This window comes from Thamnophis sirtalis, unplaced genomic scaffold, assembly GCF_051295495.1.
Source record: "Thamnophis sirtalis isolate CommonGarterSnake01/CBP01778 unplaced genomic scaffold, rThaSir2_p1.2 scaffold_2, whole genome shotgun sequence".
Taxonomy (NCBI): Eukaryota; Metazoa; Chordata; class Lepidosauria; order Squamata; family Natricidae; genus Thamnophis; species Thamnophis sirtalis.
In genome coordinates this window covers 34,589,671-34,615,479 of record NW_028261382.1, presented here as the reverse complement: position 1 = coordinate 34,615,479, position 25,809 = coordinate 34,589,671, and the positions used below count along the sequence as shown (strand labels likewise).

The 25,809-nt window shown below is 44.6% G+C and overlaps 1 protein-coding gene across 1 annotated transcript in view; it reads right to left on the bottom strand.

Annotated features, from left to right (window-relative positions):
* Positions 1–25,368, bottom strand: part of LMX1B (LIM homeobox transcription factor 1 beta) — a 144,056-nt gene extending 118,688 nt beyond the window's left edge. The window contains 4 exon segments of the mRNA XM_087704737.1: positions 22,042–22,066; positions 22,069–22,095; positions 22,098–22,226; positions 25,230–25,368. Coding sequence (XP_087560863.1) covers positions 22,042–22,066; positions 22,069–22,095; positions 22,098–22,226; positions 25,230–25,368 — 320 coding nt within the window.
* Positions 25,369–25,809: the final 441 nt, after the last annotated feature.

Sequence of the window (25,809 nt, the reverse complement as noted above, 5' to 3'; positions counted from 1 at the left end):
TCTTCCTCCCCAACTTTCCTTCTCCATTTCTCTTTCTCCATCTCCATCTCTCCTCCTTCTCCATCTTTCTTCTTCTCTGTCTCCATCCTCCTTCCTTCTCTTCCTCCATCTCCCTTCCCTCTCCTCCTTCTCCTTCTCAGCCTCCAACCCTCTTTCTTCTCCTTTTCCTCCAGTTAAAATTGGCTGCCCTCCTGACCTTTGTCCAGCTTTGGCTCTCCTCCCGTCCAAAGACACGGCCCCTCAAAAGTGAAGGATGGTCATAGCTTCCTCACCATAAGAACCGTGAGGTTGCCTGTCCCCTTGACAAGCCGTACAGAAGCATTAAATAACAGGAGGATGGTTACATAATAAAAACACCAAAGTATCTAACGCTATGAATCACCCAGACTCAAACAGATGCTTAGTGTTACAACATGTCAGCAGGAGCAGTAATTGCAACTGTATGAAAAGTTTCAGCCTGAAACCGCTTTATTAAAAAAAAAAAAAAGGAAGAAAGAAAAAATAAAGCTCAACAACTCAAATGTACTAGAAAAAAGCCTTTCTGTTTTCACAACCGTTCCAGAATTGTTACTGTGTGAAAGAACCTGCTCTGGGCATAAGACTAAAGGTAAAGGTTCCCCTCGCACATATGTGCCCATTGTTCACGACTCTAGGGGGTGGTGCTCATCTCCGTTTCAAAGCCGAAGAGCCAGCGCTGTCCGAAGACGTCTCCGTGGTCATGTGGCCGGCATGACTCAATGCCAAAGGCGCACGGAATGCTGTTGCCTTCCCACCAAAGGTGGTTCCTATTTTTCTACTTGCATTTTTACATGTTTTTGAACTGCTAGGTTGGCAGAAGCTGGGACAAGTCACGGGAGCTCACTCTGTTATGCGGCGCTGGGGATTCAAACCACCGAACTGCTGATTTTTCTGACCGACAAGCTCAGCATCTTAGCCGCTGAGCCACCGCTCTGGGCATATCACCCACAAATGCATATATCCTGTTTGCTTCTTCCCACCCACTGGTGCATGTAGGAAACTGTCTCCTTTTGCAAAGAGAGAGATCCAATCTCGCTTCAGGGAACAAGCCAACGTTTTTTTTTCTGGATAAGGTGTTGAAAAGACCAAAGATGAGAGAGAGGGGGGAAAAAAAGCTTCCTTGAAAAAGGCACGCCAACTTTTCAAAGGCACTTTGCGTTCAATGTGTAGCAACAGGAAAAGCACCCGGTGCATCCTTGTGGGTGGCAAGCACACTCCCCGAAAAAGAGGGAAGACTTGCACCCTCAAAAGAGACAACCGAAGAGGAGAAATATAGCATAACATTTGCAGATCCTTCCATAACTCCACAGAAGTTCCGGTGAGGAATAAATCAGTTAAATCTCACTTGGATTGCATGGGTTGTTCCTGTGGAAAGTGGTTCCTGTTTTCTGCCAATGTTTTTTTTTTAAACGTCACAAATTAGTGCTGGGCTCTTCCAGTGGTTTCCCATCTAAGCGTCGATCTCGTCCACTGTGGTTAATGTCCAAGGTCAGCCAAGATAGTTCCCAAGCCATCTTGTCTGATTTTGGTAAGGATTATTTTAATTCAAAAAAGAACTTTTAAAATTTTTTTGGGGAAAGGCTCATACTGTAATATGTGGTGGACATGTCCCAAGCAAGAAATATTGGACGAAAATACATACACGGCTGGGGGAAAAAATGGCAAAACAACATATAGATTTGAAACCAGAGATGATTTTTTCCGGGCATCCTACCTGAAACATAGGATAAAAAGACCACATCTTTGACCCTGCATATCTTAACTGCAACTAGAATTGTATTTGCGTAACAATGGAAAGAAGACGCGATCCTGTCTGAGGGAAACGCGATCAAGAAAATATTAGACTGTGCAGAAATGGATAGATTAACACTTGCTATTAAGGATAAAGAAGAAATGGAATACTTTTTGATATGGGACACATTTTATCAATGGCTAAATAATAGAAGTTGGAAAGTAGGTGATAAAACTGGAGATAAACAGGAGAGTTGTTGGAAGAATCATCTTTCTGTTAGAAGAATCATCTTCCTGTAAGATGATGTTAAATGTTAAATATCAATGTTATGGTATTATTATGTTATATTATTAATATGATGGCGAGGAAGTATAACAATAAAAATGTATAATATGATTACTTAAGCACAGTTGTACCGAGGGCACACACTGTTCGATGAAAATTGGATGTTATATAAATAAAACAAATAAAACTTGGGGAAAAAGAACTTTTTTTTAAATTTGGAAAGGCGAGCTGCATACCTAATTCTGCAGGTTAGGAATGAGGTATAAAGTGAGGTTGAATTCAAAGCCCCCTGATGCCATCTACTTTTGAAGCTCTTTGCTTTCTACATCAAGCAATCGTCCACTGTATCTTTGGCCTAACTGTCTAACTTTCTTCTGCAAAGAGGAATTCCAATTATCTGCGTGTTGCTCAAGAAAAAGAAAGGATCTCACCAACCGAATTGGTGGCCCTACTGACAGCTGACTCTAGGCTCCATGCTCCATTTATCAAATAGATTTAGCAGATTATCGCTAAAGGAGTGTGGCTCGAAGAATACTCTCCCCCCCCCTGTTTAAATCTGCAATTGTTTCCCCAAGCACATGAGCTATTAAACATGAGTCAAGAAATGTCCTTCTCAGCTTCAGTAACAACTCCCTATGTGCACCTTCAGTATTTTGGGGCTCACTTTCGGCATGTCAAACCATGTTGTTTGAAGGGGGACAAAACTGGGACATCATTTTTGCATTGGTGGGAGAAGATCAGGCAGAGCTGGGGGTGGAGTGAAGAGTGTCATCAGCCTAGAATCGTTACGTTGCCACAAACAACCCAACACCAAATCCCTCTTGGGTCCACTGACTCATTTCTGGCGCCAATTTAGTACTGAATTTTAGTTGACTAGATTAGAAGAAGATTAAAACCACACGTTAAGTTGCAGTTCAAAAAATTCATTCCTAGAATCCAAAAATCTAGTCCAGCTAGAAGCTGGCCAAGTAAAGTTAAACTGAAAACTCTCTATTTTTGTTGCTCTACAACCTTAGCTAAGCTTCGTGCCTCTGGGATCTACCACTTGCTTTGTGTTCCGGGGGGAGGCAGGCAACCCATTAACAATGATACTTCCCTAAGTAAAAAGAAGATTTTGACGTGAAGCCCCACTTCGATTTAAAGATCCCAAACCAAGATTCGTCAGCTGAGAATTGAGCTCAGACAAGCCCTGAGGCTTGGACATAAAAGGAGTCGTGGAAAGATTCCCAGCAGCTCCCAGGTTGTTAAACAAGTCGAGGCAAACCATGACTTTTTTCCGAAGTTGTTCAGAATCCCGAGCAAAGGATCCAAGAGCTACCAGTCATATTTTCCTTCCGTAAAAATAGTTCTTCATAGTATGCTCTGCGTCTACCTAGAGTTGATAGTGAAAGAATAGGCTTAAAAATGCTGGAGAAGACTCCTGCATTGAGTCCCTTGGACTGCAAGGCGATCCAACTGGTCAGTCCTAGAGAAGATCAACCCTGACTGCTCTTTAGAAGGCCCGATCCCAAAGGTGAAACTCAAACACTTTGGCCACCTAATGAGAAGGAAGGAAGTCAAAGAATGGAGTCCTTTGAACTCTGGTGCTGGAGAAGACTCCTGCATTGAGTCCCTTGGACTGCAAGGCGATCCAACTGGTCAGTCCTAGAGAAGATCAACCCTGACTGCTCTTTAGAAGGCCAGATCCTGAAGGTGAAACTCAAATCCTTTGGCCACCTAATGAGAAGGAAGGACTCCCTGGAGAAGAGCCCAATGCTGGGAACGATGGAGAGCAAAAGAAGAAGGGAACGGCAGAGAAGGAGGTGGTTGGACGGAGTCACCGAAGCAGTCGGCGTGAGCTTAAATGGACTCCAGAGGATGGTAGAGGACAGGAAGGCCTGGAGGAACATTGTCCATGGGGTCGCAATGGGTCGGACATGGACTTGCAACTAACAACAAGGCTTAAAAATAACCAGGGAACAGATATAGAACACAGAATAAATAATGGATTGGAAGGGACCTTGGAGGTCTTCTAGTACAACCCATTGCTCTCGGGAAGCCTCGGTCAGAACAGCATCCTTTCTAACAAAAGCACCTTATAAATAATTATTTCTATTCCAGTTTTGAGGGAGTGGCAAAAGAATCCACGTTAGAGAGGATCGTACCATCTAGGTATCTCCTTATTTCCCCCCCTCTCCTATATTTTGAGTTTTGAGCAGCGAGACTCATTACACATGCATGGTTTTTATTTTAAAAAAAGGAAAACAAAAAAGCAATGTCAATTCACTGTTTTTCCATTTGGGCTCCTGGCCAAAGGATACATTAGAGAGAGAAAAAGTGTGGCGGGGGGAGATATTCTCCATCAAACAAAGAGTTTAAAGAATTTGATGTCGGGTCTTTGGAAATAAAGTCAATGCATTGATTTATTTGGTAGATTTATAAACTGCCAAGTGGAACCAACTCTTGGTGTTTTACAGCACCAACAAAAGCTTTGAAACTCCAATTTGGACATAAATCCCATAAAACAGTGAGTAATAATACTAAAAGGGTAATAAAATATTGGTAACATTGCCATGGCACCAACATGAATCCACATATCACAAGAGAAGCAGCTGATTTTTTGCAATTTTTAACTCTTTTTAACTTTCAACGTTTATCCATTTGTTAGACCAGGGGTCAGCAGCAACCTGTGGCTCTGGAGCTGCATGTGGCTCTTTCATCCCTCTGCTGTGGCTCCAGCATTTTGAGACGAGCTTCCGGTTAGGGTTGGGGAGCAGAGGAGACTCTATGGCAAGGGGCGGGTTTTCTGGTTGGTTCTGCAATTGATAGGGCTTTGGGTTAGGACAGGTAGAGGAAAAAGGATGCTGCGCTAGGAGGAGACTCTATGGTGGGGGAACCGGACTTCCGGTTGGCTCCAGAATTGAGGGGGGAGGCTTCCAGTTAGGACCTTTTTGGCTCTGAGTGTTTAAGGTTGTGGACCCCTGTGTTAGACTCACAGTCAGCCTTTTTCTCTTAATGACACAATATTAGGACCTAAGGGACACAGTGGCTCAGTGGCTAAGACGTTTCCTTGATCTTGATTGTATCCCTCTGTTAATGTAACTTAGGATACATCAGTTGTTGCAGTTTTTAATCTCTCCCATCACATTGTTCCAAGAAACAGCCCACCCGTTTAACTTTTCTGGTTGCAAAACCACATGCCAAATATTTGCACTTGGGGAAAATTGAAAGGGGGGCGGGGAGAAAAATAATCCATCAGGTTTATGTAACCTGAACTTTTGAAATCACTCCAAGAAAAAGGAGAGAAAACCCACAACAGAGCAGAAGGGAAAAGAACAGCTAATGTTAAAGAATGGAACAGTCGCATAAACATAAATAAATTCATCCGTTCCTATTTTCTAGGCCAACAGCAGAACTACTTTGATGAACATCACTGCATCACTTTTAAGTCCGTGTGTTTCCCACTAAAGGTTTCCCAGAAGGAAATGTTGCCACCTTATGAGTAATTAGTAGAGCTGAATCTATTAATCTAAATCTACTAAATCTGTATGATCCTCTTAAGTTCGGATTTAAAGGAAAGTCTCCTTCGTAAATCGAGAAGGTAGAACTTTTTGCTGGGCTGGTAAAAATCCACAGGAGCACCTTTTGAGTTTGGAAGGAAGCAAAGCAGAATGTACTTTCCCCAACTTCAACAGAATGACAGAGTTGGGAGAGACCTTGGAGGTCTTCTAGTCCAACCCCTTACTCACGCAGGAGACACCTCCCCAAGCCTTAACAGAACCTCTGGTTGCATCATAGCTTTTTTCCACCCTACCCAGAGAGGAGAAACAACGGATAAAAACTAACCAAGGAGAGAAGCAAGCTAGAACTAAGGAGAAATTTTCTGACAGTGAGAACAATTAACCAGTGGATCGGCTTGACTCCAGAAGTTGTGGATGCTCCATCAGAGGAGGCTTTCAGAAAGGCACTGGACACCCATTCATCTGAAATGGTATAGGCCGGGTCTCCTGCTTGAGCAGGAGGATGGACTAGAAGACCTCCAAGGTCCCTTCCAACTCTTGGTATTCTATGTTCTATGTATCAAACATTTATCACCTACTTCCTATCACACAATGGCTCAATGGCTAAGATGCTGAGATCTTTATTATCTATCTGTCTGTCTCTAAAGTATCTATCTATCTCTATCATCTATCTATCTATCTATCTATCTATCTATCTATCTATCTATCTATCTATCTATCTATCTATCTATCTACCTCTATCATCCATCCATCCATCTATCTCTCTATCTCTCTATCTGTCTCTCTGTCTGTCTATCTATCTATCTGTCTAGCTACCTAACCATTGATCTATCATCTTCTTTACTATCTATCTATCCATCCATCCACCCATCCACCCTAGAGCACTCTAGACTATGGACAACAGTGTCTCAATAGAAGAGAATATTTGTACTTAAAGGTTGAATTTTGGAGTCCTTGGTGCCCTCGGAGCCCCGTTGTTTTCTTGCAGACGTTTCGTCACCCACCTAGGGAATATCATCAGTGCTAGAAGGGAGTGGGGTCTGCAGAGAGGAGGAAGAGGAGGAGGATGACTGTGGGGTCCTTGGTACTCTCTGAGCTTGGTTGTTTTCTTGCAAGATGTTTCATGACCCAACTAGGGAACATCATCAGTGCTAGAAAGGAGTGGGGTCCGCAGAGAGGAGGAAGAGGAGGAGGAAAAGGAGGAGGATGGCTGTGGGGTCCTTGGTGCTCTCTAAGCTTGGTTGTTTTCTTGCAGACGTTTGATGATCCAACTAGGGAACATCCTCAGCGCACCACAGTGTCTGCAAAAGTGTTTGGTTCAGCTGACGAGCCCTTGTAACTTGGTAGTTTGGGGGGATTTAGGTGATTCCGGGGTCAACTCCAGCTCCTGAATTCCCTCTTGAGACGTCCCATGCAATGAGGCTTCTAGGAACCAAGGACACATCTGGTATCTCAGTCCAGTGGCAAAACTCAAAATATGCAGCATCTCAAGACACATTCAGCTCAGGGCTCATTCCAGCTGCTTTAACTGGGACAAACATAAGACGTTTCATCGTCAACAGAAAGCATCCGAGTTTTGCTTGCAGGCTTTTTGCCCCTGGAGCATATGCATCATGCAAGAAACTCTTGATCTGTACTCGATCCTATCTCACATATATATATATACACATAGGAATGAAATTTTGGCAATAAATTCTGTTTCTGACATCCCTTTGAATTCAGGGCAAGCATTCCATTCACTGTCACGACCACAATCAAAGTTTCTCCTGTCCTCTTCCATTTACCAAGGCAGGGAGTCCTCCACGTACGACCCCAATTGAGCCCAAGATTTTCTGTTGCTGAGCGAGACGGTTATTAAGTGAGTTTGGCCTCCTTTTACGACCTGCTTGCTAAGTGAACCAGCGCGCTCGTGAAATTAGCAACACGGCTGCCATGTGAATTGGGCTTCCCTGTTGATTTCACTTGCCAGGAGGTTGCAAAAGTTTGCAAAAAACGTGAGTTGCGACGGTCATAAATATGAGACAGTGGTCGGGGTGTCTGAATTTGGATCATGTGACCACGGGGATGTTGCAACAGTCATAAGTGTTTAAAAGAAGGTCAAAAGTCACTATTTTTACAGCTGTTTTATCGGTCACTGAACAAATTAGGGTGTCTAGTTTAATGAGAAGAAGTACTAAGGGTGACATGATAGCAGTCTTCCAATATCTCAAGGGCTGCCACAAAGAAGAGGGAGTCAAGCTATTCTCCAAAGCACCTGAGGGCAGGACAAGAAGCAATGGGTGGAAACTAATCAAGGAAAGAAGCAACTTAGAACTAAGGAGGAATTTCTTGACAGTGAGAACAATTAATCAGTGGAACAACTTGCCTCCAGAAGTTGTGAATGCCCCAACACTGGAGGTTTTTAAGAAGATGTTGGATAACCATTTGTCTGAAGTGGTGTAGGGTTTCCTGCCTAAGCAGGGGGTTGGACTAGAAGACCTCTGATGTCCCTTCCAACTCTGTTATTCTAAATTAATCAAATGGTTATAAAGGCAAAAAGCTCCCACTCCTCTTTTAACATAATTTTGTAAAAAGAATGCCATTCTTGGAAGTTACTTGCACGCCATCCCTTTAAAAGAAAAAAAGAAATTATCTTCAACCCTCACTTCTCCTAAAATTATCCCAGTGGGGGAGTCCAAGAGAAAATGTTTTGGATTCCAGCAATTGAAGCTAACACGTCTCCCCCCCCCCCCCTCCCGGCTGAAAAAAAAAACATCTCGCATTTAATGTGGTCCTAAGCACTTTTCTTGCTGTGTTCTCAAATCATCAAGCCAAGGGCTGCCTTTTCTAATTACCACCCAGATATTTGAGGCAGCCTATTATGTGCTTGCTTTACTGAACAGGAAAATTAGGGAGGAGAAACCCGCATTATCTTACTTTTATTAAAAACTGTGGGAGGAAGACGAAACGAGGGAAAATGTTTGCAAAAGCCTGCACTCCTTTTCTCTTGGCTTAAATGCAAATCCGGAGAGGAAGGCAACTGGGGCACCTAAATTATCTTAACGCTATCAACATAATATTTCTAACGGGACCATGTCAGGAGTGGGTTTCTAACCCAATCGGTACTGGTTCGCTTCATGTGCGCTTTGCCGTATGTTGCTGGTGCATGCGCAGTTGGCTAAATATTGCTCTGCAGATGCGCACAAACATGCCGGCAATGGTGTAAGAGATCGGGGAACCGGTTTGGGGGTGTGTGACAAGCCTGGGTTGCTGCCGGTTCTGTGACTCAGGCTACAATTCCGCTACCGGTTCATCTGAACTGGGCTGAACCGGGAGCAACCCACCTCTGGACCTTGTCAACCGACAACTTTTTCTTTCAATGCAATTTGCCACAAAGGTATTGCAGGCCACGTATTTACTTCCTCACACTTAGATGAAATGAGGCCAAAACCTCAGTATTGTACATTATGCAAACTTGAAGTTTGTTTAAGAACGGGTGGATTGCTCTGGCAAAAATCTTTCACATTCACTCTCTCTAACCAATTTTGTTGTATACATGATGTACAATGACAATAAAGGCTAATAAATAAATACTATACTCTTCTCTCCCCAGCCCATCCTAAAGGTTTCCCCCTCGCACATGCGTGCTAGTCGTTCCCGACTCTAGGGGGCGGTGCTCATCTCCGTTTCAAAGCCGAAGAGCCAGTTCTGCCCAAAGTCATCTCCGTGGTCATGTGGCCGGCATGACTCAACACCCAAGAGCGAACAGAACGCTGTTCCCTTCCCACCAAAGGTGGTTCCTATTTTTCTACTTGCATTTTTTTTTTACATGCTTTCGAACTGTTAGGTTGGCAGAAGCTGGGACGAGTCATGGGAGCTCACTCTGTTACGCGGCACTGGGGATTCGAACAGTCGAACTGCCGACCTTTCTGATCGACAAGCTCAGCGTCTTAGCCACCGCATCCCCATTATTGGGAACACACAAAAGGGCTTAAGGCTAGAATGTTATATAACCCAACTGTATGTTATATCACACAACTGTATCTGAAGTGTTCAAATCTGACTTCCAAAAACATGTCATCCTAGCTTGAATCTGACTTCCAGATTTAGCATTATAAAAACTTCTGGGTGCTGTGGAAAGATCAAAGAGGCAGTTTGGTCTAGTGGCTAAGGCACCTGGCTAGAAACTAGGAGACTGGGAGTTCTAGTCCCGTCTTAGGCATGAAAGCCAGTGGAGTGACTTTGGGCCAATCACCAGGAGACGGTGAGTTCTAATCCTGTGTTAGGCATGAAAGATAGCTGGGAGATTTTGGGCCAATCACCAGGAGACGATGAGTTCTAGTCCTGTGTTAGGCATGAAAGGCAACTGGGAGACTTTGGGCCAATCACCAGGAGTTCTAGCCCTGCCTTAGGGGTGAAAGCCATCCCATTCTTTCAACCAAACCCATCTCACAGGATTGTTGTGGGGTGGAGGAACAGGAGGAAGAAAGAGCATTCAATAACATTTGCCGTCTTGAGCTGATTATTTTTTTTTAAGTGGGACATAAATTAAATAAATAAATTGTCCCTAGCAGGAAATAACACATGGGCAAACAATAGATACAAATTCAAGGTAAATCGCTCCAAACTCGATTGCAGAAGATACGACTTCAGCCACAGAATGGTCAACGCCTGGAATGCTCTACCTGACTCCGTTGTTGCATCCTCAAACCCCCCACAGCTTCAACCTCAAACTGTCCAACTGTGGACCTCACCCCATTCCTAAGAGGTCCGTAAAGGCATAAGCCCACCAGCGTGCCTACTGTCCCCATTTATTCGTGCCCATTCACTGTGTTCTTATTCATGTTTATTCTTATTCCTGTTATCTTGTACTTGGCAAACTAAATAAAATAAATAAATAGGACTGGAGAAGGTACAGAGGACACTTAGAACATGTATTCTCTAGGGAATGTCCTCCGCCACAACAGATCCCAAATTTCTAGAAATGTGAAAACTCCGTCCCTGGATGAGAAAAACAGAATAGCCAAACCATTCCCAAGGAGCTGGAAGAAAACACGAGAGGAGGGCGAGAAAGGGGGATTTCAGGAGGGCGTACACTGTTTAATCTGTACCCAGTTACATTTTTCAAAAGGGGAACTTTTGAAGGGAGAATTGATTTACGGCTGGGCCCGGTGCTATTTCTTCCCTCGCTTTCATTCGCCTCCCCTCCTGCTGCTCCTCCGGGCCTCGTCCAGGGTTGAGAAACCCACACTCAGCAGGTGTGCTTGTCCTGTCAGATCTAACAAAAGGCCGAAACAAGTTGATATCTTTTTATTTCGGCTCAACCCGGAAATACCATTCCACCAATTAGAACGGCTATAAGAAGGGCTAAGCAGGCTGCGGTGCTTTGCTCTCGCGTGAAGACTTCTCTCGCAAGGAGCCTTCGCATTAGAAAAATGGAAGCCAGGGTTTGTTTGTTTTTTAAATAAAAAAAGACATTTATAGGGCCAGCAATTTGAAATAGAACTTAGAATCTAAACTGGAAAAGAAAGTAGGGAGAAGATATAGAATCCCGCGATGCATTGTTAAATGGAAAAGGAAGGGGGGAAGGGGAAAACCGAAAAGAAAATATTAAATATATAAGTATATATCTAAGAGCGAGACATAAAGGGGTGGGGAATATAGTTAGGATGGATTAGCAAAGGTAGTGATATCAAATTATATTTGGGATTGCGGAAATACCATTCCAAGGAAACATAAACTGAGACCTGAAAGAGACACCTAGAATAATAGAAAAGAAAGAGAGAGAGGAGGAGAGAAGGAAAGGAAGATAGGAGAAAGGAGAAAGAAGTAAGGAGAGGAGGATGAAAGGGAGAGAAAGAGAAGGAGAGAGGGTAGGAAGGGGAAGGAGAAAGGGAAGGGAAGAAGGAAGAAGGAAGGGAAAGGAGAGGAGAGGAGGATGGAAGGGAGAGGAAGAGAAGGAGAGAGGGTAGGAAGGGGAAGAGGAAGAGCAGGAGTAGGAGAAAAGTAAGGGAAGAAGGAAGAGAAAGGAAAGGAGGAAGGAAGGAAGTAAAGAAGGGAGGGAGGGAGAAAAGAAAGGGAAAAGAAGGTGGCGTTACAAAAGGAGGAAAGGATGGTAAATAAAGCAACCCAAACTGTATATTATAACCTATTAAATGAAATAACAAATCTATAAGAATGATAAATGTAAAGAAGAGTAACAATTATGTGAATGTATACTTAAAATGGTATGTAAGAGAATTTAAAAAAATATTCTTTAAAAAAAGAAAAAGAAATAGAACTTAGAATCGTAGGGCTAGAAGGGACCTTGGAAGTCTACTAGCCCAGCCTCTTGCTCAAGGCAGGAGAACTTATACCCATAATGGTGAACCCATGGCAACTGTGCCAGAAGTGGCAGGCAGAGAGAGCCCTCTTTATGGGCACGCACACCGTTGCCAGCTGGTCTTCGGGGCACGTGTGTGCTGGAACACTGGAAAATGGCCTGAAAATGCCAAATGAAAATGCCCCCAAACCCGGCTGTTTTCGGGCTGTTTTTTGGGTCATTTTCAGGCTGTTTTCGGGCCAAAAAACCAGCCTGAAAAATGATCTGAAAACAGCCTAAGAACAGGCACATACGTGCTGCACAGCTGGTCTTCAAGTTACCAGTGCTCTGGTGCACGGACAGCAGTGGTGGGTTCCAAAATTTTTTGGAACCTCTTCTGTAGGTGTGGCCTGCTTTCCAGGCCCACTGGTAGAACCTCTTCTAACCGGTTCGGTAGATTTGACGAACCGGTTCTACCGAATAGGTGCGAACTGGTAGGAACCCACCTCTGACGGACAGGCATCTGCATTCTGATTTGGGCACTTGGTGCTGAAAAAGTTTGCCATCATTGATTTTCTACCATCCTGGTCAAATGGTTTTCCAGTCTATTTTTGAAGACCTCCTCCACTGACGGAGCATCCATAGCTTCTGGAGACAAGCCATTCCACCGATTGAGATGTTTTTTTTTTATGGGCGGGCATTTTGTAGTTCCCATTGAATGTCTGGTGCCCTAAATTATTCCTACAAATATCCAGGGCACGGATATGCCTTCTAAAGGATGCTCAGCAGTATTCAAATAATGTCACAACCGGTTCTCTGTCCTAATGATTTCTTCCAACAACCAGTTCACCAAACTGCTCAGAAAGTTAACAACTGGTTCACACACACATACACGCACATGCACAAAGACACACACACACACACACACACACACACACACACACACACACAAAGAGACAGACATCATGTTCTCCGGAACTTATATTATCATGATGTCTCTCTCTTTTCTTATAGCTACACCTGGAACTCTTATTTTTAGGATAATTCTATATATAATTCTCTCTATACACACACACACACACACATGCACACACACAAACAAACAAACAAACAAACATACACACACACACGAAGAGAAAGACATCACGTTCTCCGGAACTTAAATTATATTATCATGATGTCTCTCTCTTTTCTTATAGCTACACCTGGAACTCTTATTTTTAGGATAATTCTATCTATAATTCTATCTATAATTCTATCTATAATTCTATCTATAATTCTATCTATAATTCTATCTATCTATCTATCTATCTATCTATCTATCTATCTATCTATCTATCTATCTATCTATCTGCAGGGCAATATAACCAATTCTAGGCCTAGGTTCATTTAACTAGAGAAATTTTGCCATGTGTAGATCTAGGTTGCATTAAAACACACACACACACACACACACACACAGAGGGGAAAAATCTTTTTAACACTGCTGGGATAGCTCTGTTTGCCTGTCCAGTTTTTCCTACGATGATATTTTTCAACTGTCACACATATTTGTTTACACGTGTTAATGCAAGTCATCACAAGCTCGCAAATATTTGGCCAATGTCAGCAATCACCTTCGAACACGCTAAAGCTGCCATGAAAACAGCTGTACTTGAGTTTTAAAAAGGAAATAAAAAAATCTCATTTGTTCTTTCAGGCTTCCTCACTTGTAACAACCTTTAAAGATATGGAGTTCATTATCAAACCACTTCCCCCCCCCCCCACACACACGCACACTGCATTTCAGAAGTGAGTCGCCTATGGCTAATCTAGAAACCGAATGTATCTCAACCATACAGATACATTTGCATGCTCCTGACTTCGGTAGACAATAACTCTGCGGTAGTTAATAGGACGTCTCTTTACAGTAATTAAAGATATTTGTTCCAAAGCTCAGGAAAACCAGCGCAGGTTAGAACAAAGGGCCAAGCTGTGATCTTTGCTTTGTTCGTGCTTCTTTACAGTCAAGCCGCAGAATCAAAACAGCGATTACAAAATCCCACACACCATTGTACGTTTAAGCCAGCTCCTCCTAACACCTACACAACCAATGGCTTCAAAGTTATAGATTATTACACAGGAGATCAAAGGACGTACAGTAATTTGCAGTCATTTGCCCTGTAGAAATGCCAATCTTGATCGCTGGTTTCTGCATTTCGTTTTCTAGCTTCCAACAGTACTTCTTTCTTTCTCTCTCCCTCCCTCCCTTCCATCCCCACTCTTAAAGCAGCTTTTAAGTCTGATATTTTAATTTTGAAATGGGCCAAACCTTTTAGCCTTCCCCCCACAGAAATTAAAATGTTACTCTGTTACCTAGCTGGGGTAATGCATTTGCAAGAAAATCACCATGTTCAAAGAGTACCAAGAACTCTCAATTTCAATCCTGAGCTACAAATATTCTCCTTTATTGGTAAAGTTTTCTCTTTGCACACTGGCATTCAAGCAAAGCCTTTGAATGAAATGTTCAGGGCTTGTTAATAGTTTACGCATCTTCCAGTGAAACAAGCATCGGATGCCCAGAGAAGCAGGACAACAGAGAAATAAACATAAACAACCAGGGGGGAAAAATGCAAAGACAACTAACTAATTGGCCATAAAGACCACAAAGTATCACTTCAGCTCTGAAAGGATAGATTTCCAGAAAAGAGGGTCACAGTTTGTCCCCCCAAAAATGCTTTTTTTCAAAAGGCAAGTGGACTTTCTTTCTTTTTTCCCCCTTCAAGACGTTTTGCTTCTCATCCAGAACTGAAGAAGCTTCTTAGTTGAGAAGCAAAACGTCTTCGAGGGAAAACCAAAGAAGTCCGATTGGCTTTTGGGAAAGGAAAAAAAAAAGCACCTTTGAGACAACCATGACCTGGATGATTGAGAATTTCCATAAACAGGATCACAGTTTGAGATTTTTGTCATAACTAAAATTGATGAAACAAGACCGGGTACAACATTGAAAAAGAAAAATTGGCTAGGTCCTTACCAAAAACCCTGCAAAATTGGTGTAGCGCATAATGCTTTGAGAATGGATCAATTTTGATTCGAGATATGTTGTGTTTTATTATTTATTGCTTTGGGTTTGCTAGGTATGTTTTACATGTTGCACTTTTATTTTTTGTTTAAACCTAGAGGAAGATGATGTTTTATTATGTATCTGAACTGAAGGAAATTGGAGGTTACTCTTTTTCCATCTTATCTTTTTTTATATAATTCTGCTTTTTCTTGCTTTCTTTCTCTTTCTAACATTTTACTGGTAATTCTGTATTTTATCCATTTTGAAATTCAATAAAGGAATTATCTACACATTATGCAACGTATGGTGATTCTGGCTGAAGTTTTGGTCCAATAAGCATTTGCAGCTTTAGGAAAACTCTCAAGAGAAAAAGGCAAGTTAGAAACACTCAGTGAGAAAAAAAAAAACCTTGCACAAGCTTCTTTGTGGCCACATGGAAATATCCTGCCCACTTAATATTTTTTTAAAAGTATTTATTTATCTATTTAGAGAATTTATACGGCCTCCCATTCACTCTCAGTGACTCTGGGCAGCTTACAATTTTTTTTTCTATTTTGTCAATTGAGTCTCAATTCGCTTGGTTGGTTCAGAGATATTGCAAATGGCACGTGTGCTTCCCCTTAACCCTCCGGTTCGGCTCAGCTCCGGATTAAATGTCTTTTTAAAGGCGCATCTTTCAACCCCAGCATAAGCTTTCCTAAATGGACATGTTGAAGACAGAAGTCCATTTTGGACAGGCAATATTTGCAAAAGAGAGAGAGAGGGAGAGAGAGAGGGAGAGGGAGGGAGGGAGGAAAAAAGCCATTCGTGGCTCCAACTATTCAGCTAGGACTTTCAAAACTCCGCAATATTTATACTCTGCAGTTACTCCTTACCAATTACACACACCCCTTCTCCCCCCCCCCCCCGGGTTTCCATAGCAGGGGATTTTGGAGTTGTTGCTATGAAATACACATAGTTTCTCTCTTAACTGCCCACCCCTCCCAAACCTTTCGGGGGCGATCATGAGGAGGGAGGGGGGAGAACCTCCTGAATGTTAGACAAAAGCTGATGTACAACCAGAAATGTCCTCTTTTGTCTGCCGGCAGACCACTTGCAAAGTCATATTATGTCGCGCCGATTGAAGTGACCATGTTTTAACCCACTCCGGGCACAAAGACAGCCCTAAATTTTAGTGACAAGCGTGAAGTGGGAAAGAAAGGCCAGGGAGAAAAGAAAAGGGGCCGAGATTAGAAGCAGCCCGAAAGTCAAAAAGGCAGAGAAGATTTTTTTTAAAAAAAAGATTAAATCAATAATTTTAAAAAAAAACATCTCTGGGCATCCTACACTTAGATTGACCGTACAGCCAATATGGAATTGGGATTGTCACTGTGTACACTTGAGAATGTGTTGTCACTTTGAGAACTTGTGCGATATCACAACAAAAACACTACCCTAGAAAGCTTACAGGGCCATGTATTTTTTCCTGTGTGTTTGTGTTGTTGTTGTGTGGCGATGGGACATAGTAAAGGAGATGAGTTGAGGAAGGCAGCAGGCACAGAAAAACTACGGAGAATGAAATGAATGATTTATTTTAAAAGGATATACTTTTTTGTGTTAAGAAAAAGGAAGGGGAAGGGAAAAAAAACCAATTTCCTAGTTAGAATTCAGGATTACACTGAACTCAAATTCCGGTTTGTTGGAGTCGAATTAAATTCCTTCACACCAGAAAGAAGCAGCCCATTTCTGAGTGTGTTGTTAATGTACCAGGGGGGGGAGACCCCACCACAGAACGCCTCATTTCCCTCCCCCTCCCCATTTTGACCTGCATCAATTTTATGCTCTAGAAAATGTCCCAGCAAATTGGGTTCATCTCACCAAGCGAAGTATAGATGTCCAGATGAACCACAAAGTGGTGACTTATTTCTTTATTTCAAGGACAAAAACCACCTTACGCCAATCATGTCCTGCAGCCCTGTGGAGATTTCCCTCCCACTTCAAAAGTCAACCTGGGAATTCCCTTTAGCTGAGCTTTCAGTGCAATTGTCCATCATACATGCGAAACTTTGGAAAGTCTGCAATGAAACCCTGGTTGGCATTTGACAAGGATTATTATTATTATTATTATTATTATTATTATTATTATTATTATTATTATTATTTCTTCTTTGTGGTGAGGTCTCTTGTTCAGTTGCAAATTTAAATAGCCGCTTATGCTGTGCTGGATAAAGGCTTGCAAAATTCAGTATTCCCCACTAGCTAACTAGAGAATTTTAGCTTATGCAATCCTGAACTAGAGAAATTGGCTGCAATGAATGAAATGCTTCACAGTTTTGGAACCATGAAATCTGGGTGGGTTGTTTTAACCGGGTAGGCTGTGATGTTAGGTCAGTCTGAAGAATCAGCCAGGTTATCAAGAATGGGCAAATGTCTAAAACGAGAAGATTAAATAAAAAAGGACATCCCCCAGGATAGGAAGGAAGGAAGGAAGGAAGGAAGGAAGGAAGGAAGGAAGGAAGGAAGGAAGGAAGGAAGGAAGGAAGGAAGGAGAACCGCAATACTAAAATGGAGCTTTCTCAAATTTCTTCTTGACATCCTGAGGACTAGCGTCTTGCAATTGTAGCCTGTCCTTGGAGAACCGCGGGTCCCAGAGCATCCCAAAGGAGACCCAAGCATCTGATTCAGGCTGGTTTTGTTTGCTTTTCGAAATGAAGCGCCTTCCCCGGGTTTAAGCAAAGGCTGGCAATGAATAATTGCCCCGCTTTGAAGGACTGGTGGATATTGGCTATAATAATGCTCGTTTGGACAGGCACCAGCTGCTTCTCAGCCGCCCTACTCCGGGCAGTTTGGGGGAAGGACCTCTAGGGAAAAGGAGCCGCTCTAGTGGGAAGCGCTAAGGGCACATTTGATCCTAATGGCGAGGGCAGCTCCGATTATTGTTTTAAACGACCACGAAACAGCCATTCAGAGGTCCCTCCCTGTCCTCTGCCTTCTCTGTTTCTTGGTTCCCACCTTAAAGGACCCCCGCAGCTATCCAAAAGCTGCGCACCAATGCCAAGAAAGCGTGGGCGTCGCGGCGCCTGGCCTTCGCTCTTGGGGGGCTCTCCGGAGGCGACAGCCCTGGGCTCAGCCCCACCGCCTTTCTCCCTTGAGGGAAAAGGCCCAGAAGCTCGCCAGGGTCTTACGGAGGGCCCATTGAAACCGATTCTCCTTCGGTATGTCAGCCACTCGGGAAAGCGCAGCGCCAGTGCTAGGTTTTCCACCGAGAGCGAACGGGCTCTCCAGCAAAAGGACGGACCTCGGGAGCCCGCCCGCCCGCTCTCCAAGGCGCTCTTCGGCTTTGGCCCCGGGCGGTGTGGATCGGTCATCATCCTCACCGCCCATCAGTGGCCCCGCCACGTCCCTCTAAAGCGGCGCAACTCGAAGCGGAGTCCCCGCGGCAGGTGCGTAATCGCGCTTTCCCCGGCGAACTTCGACGGCTTCTTCGGGATCTCTCGCCGGCTTTCAGTGTAAGCTCAGGTTAAGACGGGGAGGGGGAGTAGAACGATGCCCCCTCCATAATAAGTCAGTCAAACGAAAATGCCTAATTATGCTCCCCGAGAGAGAGCGTATTCTCTTGGGGGCGGGTGGGCTTCATTGGAGGGCCTGTCTACCAGCCACGACTATGGGATGCCTGGGGAACCGCGACCGCCTGGACTTGAGGTGGAGAGCTGGATGACCATGGAATCACACACTCCCCCCCCCCCCTTGATAAAGAGGCTGGCGATAAACACCAAGAACAAAGGCGAGAAGGACCGGTGGAGATGATCTTAAAGGCTGGATTGTGGCATGAAAGCTGCCTTCCGCGCCCGCGAATTGGGCTAGCTGTGCATAAGAGGCTCCATTTAGCTAGGGCTGGTTAGTCTGTCGTCGGGTGGGCGGGGGTGGGCGGGGGGGTCGCACGAAAATTTTAAATAGAGATGGGAAATGAAGGGCCAGTTCTTTAAAAGGGATGAAGACGAGAGAAAAGAAAAGGAAAGGAAGGGAAAGGAACTGAACGGAATATAGAAGAAGGGAAGGGAAAAGAAAGGAAAGGAAAGAGCGAGTGCAAAGAAAGGGAAATGAAAAAGGGAAAAAAGAGGGATGAGTAGAAAGAAGAAGAGAAAGGGAAATGAAAGAGGGGGGAAGAGAAGGAAGGGAAGGAAGGGAAGAAAAGGGAGAAGGGAAGAAGGAGACAAAAGAAAAAACAGAAAAAGTGAATTAAGGAAAGAGGAAGTAAAAAGACGAGGAAGGAGAGGGAGATGAGAATGGGGAAAGGGGAAGTAAGGAAGGAAGGAGAGAATGGGAAGGTAAGGAGCAGAGAAACGGACAAACAAGATGAAGGGAAGGGAGGAATGAGAAAAAGGAAAGAAGAAAGGGAAGGAAGGAAGATAACAGGAAAGCGAGAAAAAAAGAAGATAGCTGGTGAGGGCCCCCCGAAATCTCTCCAGGGGGAACAGATAGCCCAGCTCCTTCTCCCCCCCCATAAAAAAGCCCCAGGCCTGGTGAGGGGGGGGGCTTCTCTTGGCTGCGAAGCACTCACTCTTATCCTCCCTTCGAGCCACGCGTCTCCACTCCCGACGCGCTCACCGGGCAGCCTCAAGCCGACTGCCAGCGGCCGGGCCGAACAGGCAGCTCGGCTTCCTCGCCTTCGTTCCCTCCGGCCGAACTTGTGCGGATTGCAAACTCAGATTTTTTTTTGGAGATGGGGGGGGGAGAGATTCCGCGCTTTTTTGGTTGCTTCTTGCAAAGCCAATAATTCCTCCCTCCCCATTTAAACACGTCGCCAGTTTTACCCAAGGCGGGGACGGGGGGGGGGGAGAGACTTTTAACAACCGTCCCACCATCCCCCCCTCCTTTCCAGCTCCCGCTTTAGAGTTTTGGAGTGTAGAAACGAACGCCCGAAAGTCGCGAAAACTGCGTCGGTTTTGGAGGCCTGAAAAGCCACGCGCCGACTCCGAATTAAGTAGAGGCGCCTTTCCCGACCTCGTTGGTTAAAAGGGGGGTTGGGAGAAGGGTGACTCCTGAATCGGGTCGCTTAAAAAACGGGGTGGATGGGGGTTGTTTAATCCATGCGAGGCTGAGTCCCGGGTAGGCTGATAGGGGGGGGGGGAAGAGAGAGTTAAATAGAAGAAAGATGGAAAACAAAAGAACTTCCAAAAAGAAAAAGAAAAATAAAAAGTAAATGGTCAGCGAATGCCACAACGAAACCGGGATGCGTGATTTAAAATATATATATATATATACAATAAATAAAAAAGAGGCTTTTCGGTTTTACTTGGCCATCGATCTTGGGAAGATGGATTCCAGAGAATCTAATGGATTCCAGAAAATCTACGCCTCCCCCCACTTTTTTTTTCTATCCTGACTGCCAAACTTTTTAGTTCGAAGGGAGAAAAAAAAATCCAGCTCCAATCGTTTTTTACTCGCAGGCAGCTTATTTCGGAGAAGGCCGCCTTCTCACATACAAAATCAAATTCTTCCTTTTAGACACATACACAGACGCCCGCGCTCTAGTTGTTTTCAGCACCATATTCAGGAAGGTTTTTTTAAAAAAACAAAAATTATTATTATTATTATTATTTTTTAAAGATCCCTGAAACCTTTTTTCTATTGCACAACTTTCCTTGGGAATATGCAGTGCCTTTCCCCACCCTCCTCCAAATGCATTGCATGCGAACTAAATTGTGATGGTGATGATGATGATGATGATGATGAGGAGGAGGAGGAGGAGGAGGAGGAGGAGGAGGAGGAGGAGGATGATGATTAATTGCTCCTTTTGCCCACCCCAGTTTACAGGCTTCTACCCAAGACTGCAAGGATCGAAATACCAACCTAAAAACAGGCTGGGAAAATAATAATAATAATAATAATAATAATAATAATAATAATAACCCCTTCCTTTGCAGAGACACCCTGTTTTTATTTATTTATTTAAGGAAGGACAAAATTTGGATGGGATTTTCAATTGCAGTTATAAAATTTTCCACAGGTGGATTGTTGACAAAGAAGGGGGGGGGAGTGTTTATATATTTTGCTTTCAAAAATAAAATATCTTTTTTTTTTTGTGCTTACCATGGTAAGCAAAGCAAAGCCAGAATGTATGTTTTAACCTTTTATCTGGAAAAACTGTAAAAGTGATGAAGATAAATAAGAATAATAACTAAGTGAATAGTGAACTATGTGTAACTATATAGAAGGGATTAAAAAATAAAAACTTGTTTTTAAAAAAAATCTCTTTTTTAAAAAAAGAAAGTAATATTTGGATTTGTTTATTTAAATTCCCTATTTCTAAACCACCTCTCTCCTTCAGGGATTTGAATTGCTTCATGGAAAGTAGTAGAGGTCGATTTTTGAAATATGCCCGATCTAAAAGAAAACTGAGGGGAGGCAGATTTCAGAAAAGAGAAAACAGGAAGGAAAAAGGCAGAGAAAGGGATGGCTATAAATTGTTCCCTTGGGAAAATAAAAATAATAATAATAATAATACAAATAACCCAAGGTGAAGGCAAGCAACTCAGAGGGGATTCTGACTAGGAAGTGGCCCCAAAATCTGCCAGAAATGAAATTCAAAAGCGACCCAAGCTGGATCTTTTACTTTCCTCGGCTTACTCGAAAAATGACTTAATACGCTTGGGAATACTTAATGACACATATATGCAGCGAGTGGGCCATCTCTCTCCCCCCCCAACACACACACCCCAAATCCACTTGTGGTGAAGTCAAAGCATTTTTCCGCGGATCCAACCTCCGATATCCACCCCAAATACCCTAGGCGACCTTTTTTAAAATTTTTGAATTGCGCACAACAAGCCAGCAGAGTAGGTCAAAGAGGAGGAGGGGAGGATAAAGGAAAAAGAGAGAGATCGGAGGGGGAAATCAGTTAAACCCCAGGATGGTGACACTCAAGAGACTTAAAGCAACAATGGAACTTCTGCTGGATGAAGCAACAATGGGTTTTAAAGCAAAAGGGGTGGAGCTCCAGCTCTTTGATCCGAAAAGCCCGGCTTATTCTCTTGGAAATCCTCCTCAAATGTTCGCCTTCACTGCTTTCGGCCTCTCCCGCTACTACCCCATTCCACCAGGATACAGTTATAAATGAGCTCAAACCAGGGAAAGCAGCGTGAAGAATTCCAGTGGCAAAAAAAAGGAAAGGTTTAAAAATAAATAAAGGTGAAGATCTTACTGTTGGTAGTCTTGCTTGCAGTAAGCTTCCGGTCTCGAAAGTAGCAGCTAGTGTTAGCGCCTGTTGGCAGGCGGCGCATTGCAAGCACTCTTCGTGCCACGAGGATTCGTTGACACGCATCAGGAAGCGGTCGGAGATGGGACGCTGGCACCCCTCGCAAACCGACTGGTGTTGGCAATCGGACCCTGAAGGAGGGAAGGGAAGCAAGAGAAGAGACGGAGAGAGGGTGGGGGGAGTGAGGTAGGAAAAAAAAGATGTATGAAAAAAAAAGCAAGGCAAGAATCACCAAAAATAAAAGAAGAAGCAGCAATCACAGGGTTTTTAAGAAGGATTGGCTTTGAAACGCCTGGATGGCCCAATCCTTCTTAATTCCCACTTGAGATTTAGAATTGGGCCAGATATAGTTATCTGAAGGCTTCCTTCCTACAATTACTCGTTGGTTATTTAGCCATGGACTTCAGGGTGATCAAAACGAATCTGAGCTGGAGAAGCCAATAGGTCTGGGAAAGAAGAGCAGACAATTAAAAATCTCCGCTCTCCATTCCTCAACCTGCGCCCAACACCAGGAGAAGAGAATCCGGATTAAGGGAGACAGGGATGAGTTTCTGATGGGAATCCAAAAAAGGTACAATCTCTGTTCTTGATTATTAAGACCTCTCCTGCCACTGCTGGTCTAGTCAGAAGGAACACCTGAGGCTCACTTCCAAGAAGACCTGTCTGGATCGTGGTCAAGGCAAAAGTCACCTTTGGCCATTGTATCCCTGAACTCCTTCGCCTGGAATCATCCCCTCAAAAGCACATTTATTGTACCGTAGAAGTTACCATCGTCAGTTCTCTTTTACTAGCAATAGTACTACTGTAGCGCACAGTTGTCATTATGACTATTGTCTCCTTCGGCCTGGCTAAAAAAAATAAACTATAAGATAATGGTGGGGGAATAATAATAATAATAATAATAATAATAATAATTATTATTATTATTATTATTATTATTATTTTAATAAGGTAGTTGGTTGATACCTAGGACGCTGGCAGCAAACAGTATCAACCAATAGCACCAGTCAATGGTATTTGTGATGCATTTTTGAATGTTCAGTTGGCTGAGTTTCATGTTTAATGAATAAAGTATATACTAATAATAAAATCCATAATAATATGGATGAAACATGCCACAGTGATACCCATCGTCATCGGGGCACTTGGCAACATGTCCAAGAATTTTACAAAACACATCGAGAAATTGCAGCTTCCTGCAGTTAAATCAGCGGAGCTGCAAAAAAAAACCTGTGCTACTCGGAACATCGTATATTTTAAGAAGGTCCTTGGTTGATACCCAGGACGCTGGCAGCAACTCGAATCAACCATTAGCACCAGAAAATGGTATTTGTGACCCAACTTTAAATGTTCAGTTGACTGAGTTTCATGTTTAATGAATAAAAGAAATAATAATAATAAGTTCCACTACTTGGTTGATACCCAGGACGCTGGCAGCAACCCGTATCAACCATTAGCACCAGTCAATGGTATTTGTGACCCATCTTTAAATGTTCAGTTGACTGAGTTCCCATGTTTAGTGAATAAAAGAAGTAATAATAGTAATAATCGCATTTCTCCAACTATACAAACAGGCCAAGAAGTTTGTCGCAATGCTTACCACGTTAAAAACACAGCTTTTTAACCGCCTTTCCCTATTCAGCCCTGGCCTAAATTGGTACATTATTAAGGTATGGATGGCCTAAATACCAGAGTTTATTAACTGCATGGTGGGGATGAGGAACCCTATTAACACCATCAAGATAAAAGGGGAAAAGGAAGAACGGGCCTTGCAAATCAGAAGAAACGAGGGAGCTACAGAGCCCTTGGCTGGATTGACAGCCTACAAATCTCTCTCTTTTGGTGTGGGGGGAGAAGTTTTCTCGGAATTTGGCAGGCGGTTGTTACTGGGGAGGTGGCTGGAAAACGCTGCAGACAGTTAAGGGAAAGTTTGCCTTAAGGAACGGTCGTGTGTTCTTGGACGGCGGCGGCTGGAAGATTTAACTTGGCCAGCTTAAGATCCACGCGCGGAGGGAAGGAATTTGCGGGGGGGGGAGGCGGAGTTGCAGTGGGGATTGAGGCCCGGTTGGAGCCGGGTTTAAACTCTGAGAGGTTGTGAGAAGAGGGAGAAGAAAGGGAGAAGAAAAGAACAAAAACCGAGCGCATCTGGCGGAAGGAAAGCAAAGGGCCCCGTCTTTCTCCGCTTCCTCAGAGAACCAGAAGTTCAAGATTAAAATCAATTCACCGCGAGAAGTATCGGGGAGGCGCACAACACACTCAGACACAAACACAACCCGAATTTACGGCTCCCCTTGGAGATAACGCCTAAACTGAGCGCTTCAGCCCGTCCGGCAGGCGTCACTCCTGCTGTCCGGTCGTTTTCAGCCGGCGTTTAAAACAAGCGTGCCAAACGACCGAACTCTCTTGGAATCCGGGGACTGTCAACAGGGGTGCCCCTTCTGACGTGTAAAGCAGCCCGAGAGGAAAGTGAGACCAGCGGTCTTTGAAACGCAGCTCGCTCCCCCCCCCCCATTTTTTCTTTTTAACCGTCCACGCCAAGAAAGGTAAAAGCCTAGCCATTCGGGTTCCAAAATTGGACCGCGCGCGAAACGTAGCCTGGCGATCAGTACCAGGGTTTTTAAAGGGGGGCGTGCCCCCTCCAAAATTGGGGGGGGGGGAGCCGTAATGGATTGGAAGCTGGCAAAGGGATCAAAATAAATCGCAAAGGGCTCCGGTTGAAGTCTTGCATCAACGCGGGAAGCACACACACACACACACACACACACACACACTTCTGTACCACTCAATCCGGAATGATCTAAGTCAAGGCCCGGCGCACAAGTGGCGTGGAAAGTGGTTCCTCCCAGCCTGCCCCGTGCTTTACGCGTGGATTCTCGGCCGGGATAACTCCACCCCTCTCCCTCGCCAAGTTGCCAAGCATCTCTCGCCGGGAATAGTTCGGCGCTGGAAACCGGGGAGAAAGAAGGAGAGGAGGAAAGGAGGGCGCGCGGGGCTGCTCCAACCGCGTCAGGATCGTGGTCAAGGAAGGCGAGTTTTATCTATATATGTTGGGCGCGGGGGGGGGGGGAAGGAAGAGAAGGTGTTTAACTTACAGGAAAGTTGGGAGGGGAGCAAAGCGGAAGAGCCAAACTCACCTAGCAGGACTCCCAAAGTCGCGGGCCCCGAGCGCAGCGGCCGATCCTCCATTTTAATCCCGTCCAGCATCTTGGCGCAATTGATCGAGCCGCGATTCAAGCAGTTTTCCAGCGCCTCCGGTCCCGCGGCTACGTCCATGGGGCGGAAGGCGGGACTACGGTAGGAGGGGAAGGCAGCGGGCGATTAGTGGCCTCCCCGGCTGGGATCCGGGCCGCGGAGAAGCGGGACGGTGCCGAGGGCAAAGGCGAGCGGGGCGCAGCCTAGAGGCCGAAGGAGCCGGCCGTCCATCGGCGGGGTGGCCGGGGAGGTCACCTGCTGGCTTGAAGGCGCCTCCGGGGCCCCTCTGTGGGTGGAGGGGGCGGCCAGGCCCTCCCCGAAGTAGGGGGACGCCTGGCAACGCATGCACCCGCGAGCGCAAGCTGTCTCCTCTGGAGCTCTCCTCGGCCCAAATGCCATCCAAAACTCACGAGCCGGGAGGCGCTCCGTTTACAAGCGGCGGAAAGCTGCTGCGGAGGAATACATCCGCCCCGCCAGCGCCTCCCCTCCTCCTCCCCTCCTTTTCCCAAAAAGGCGTGGGGA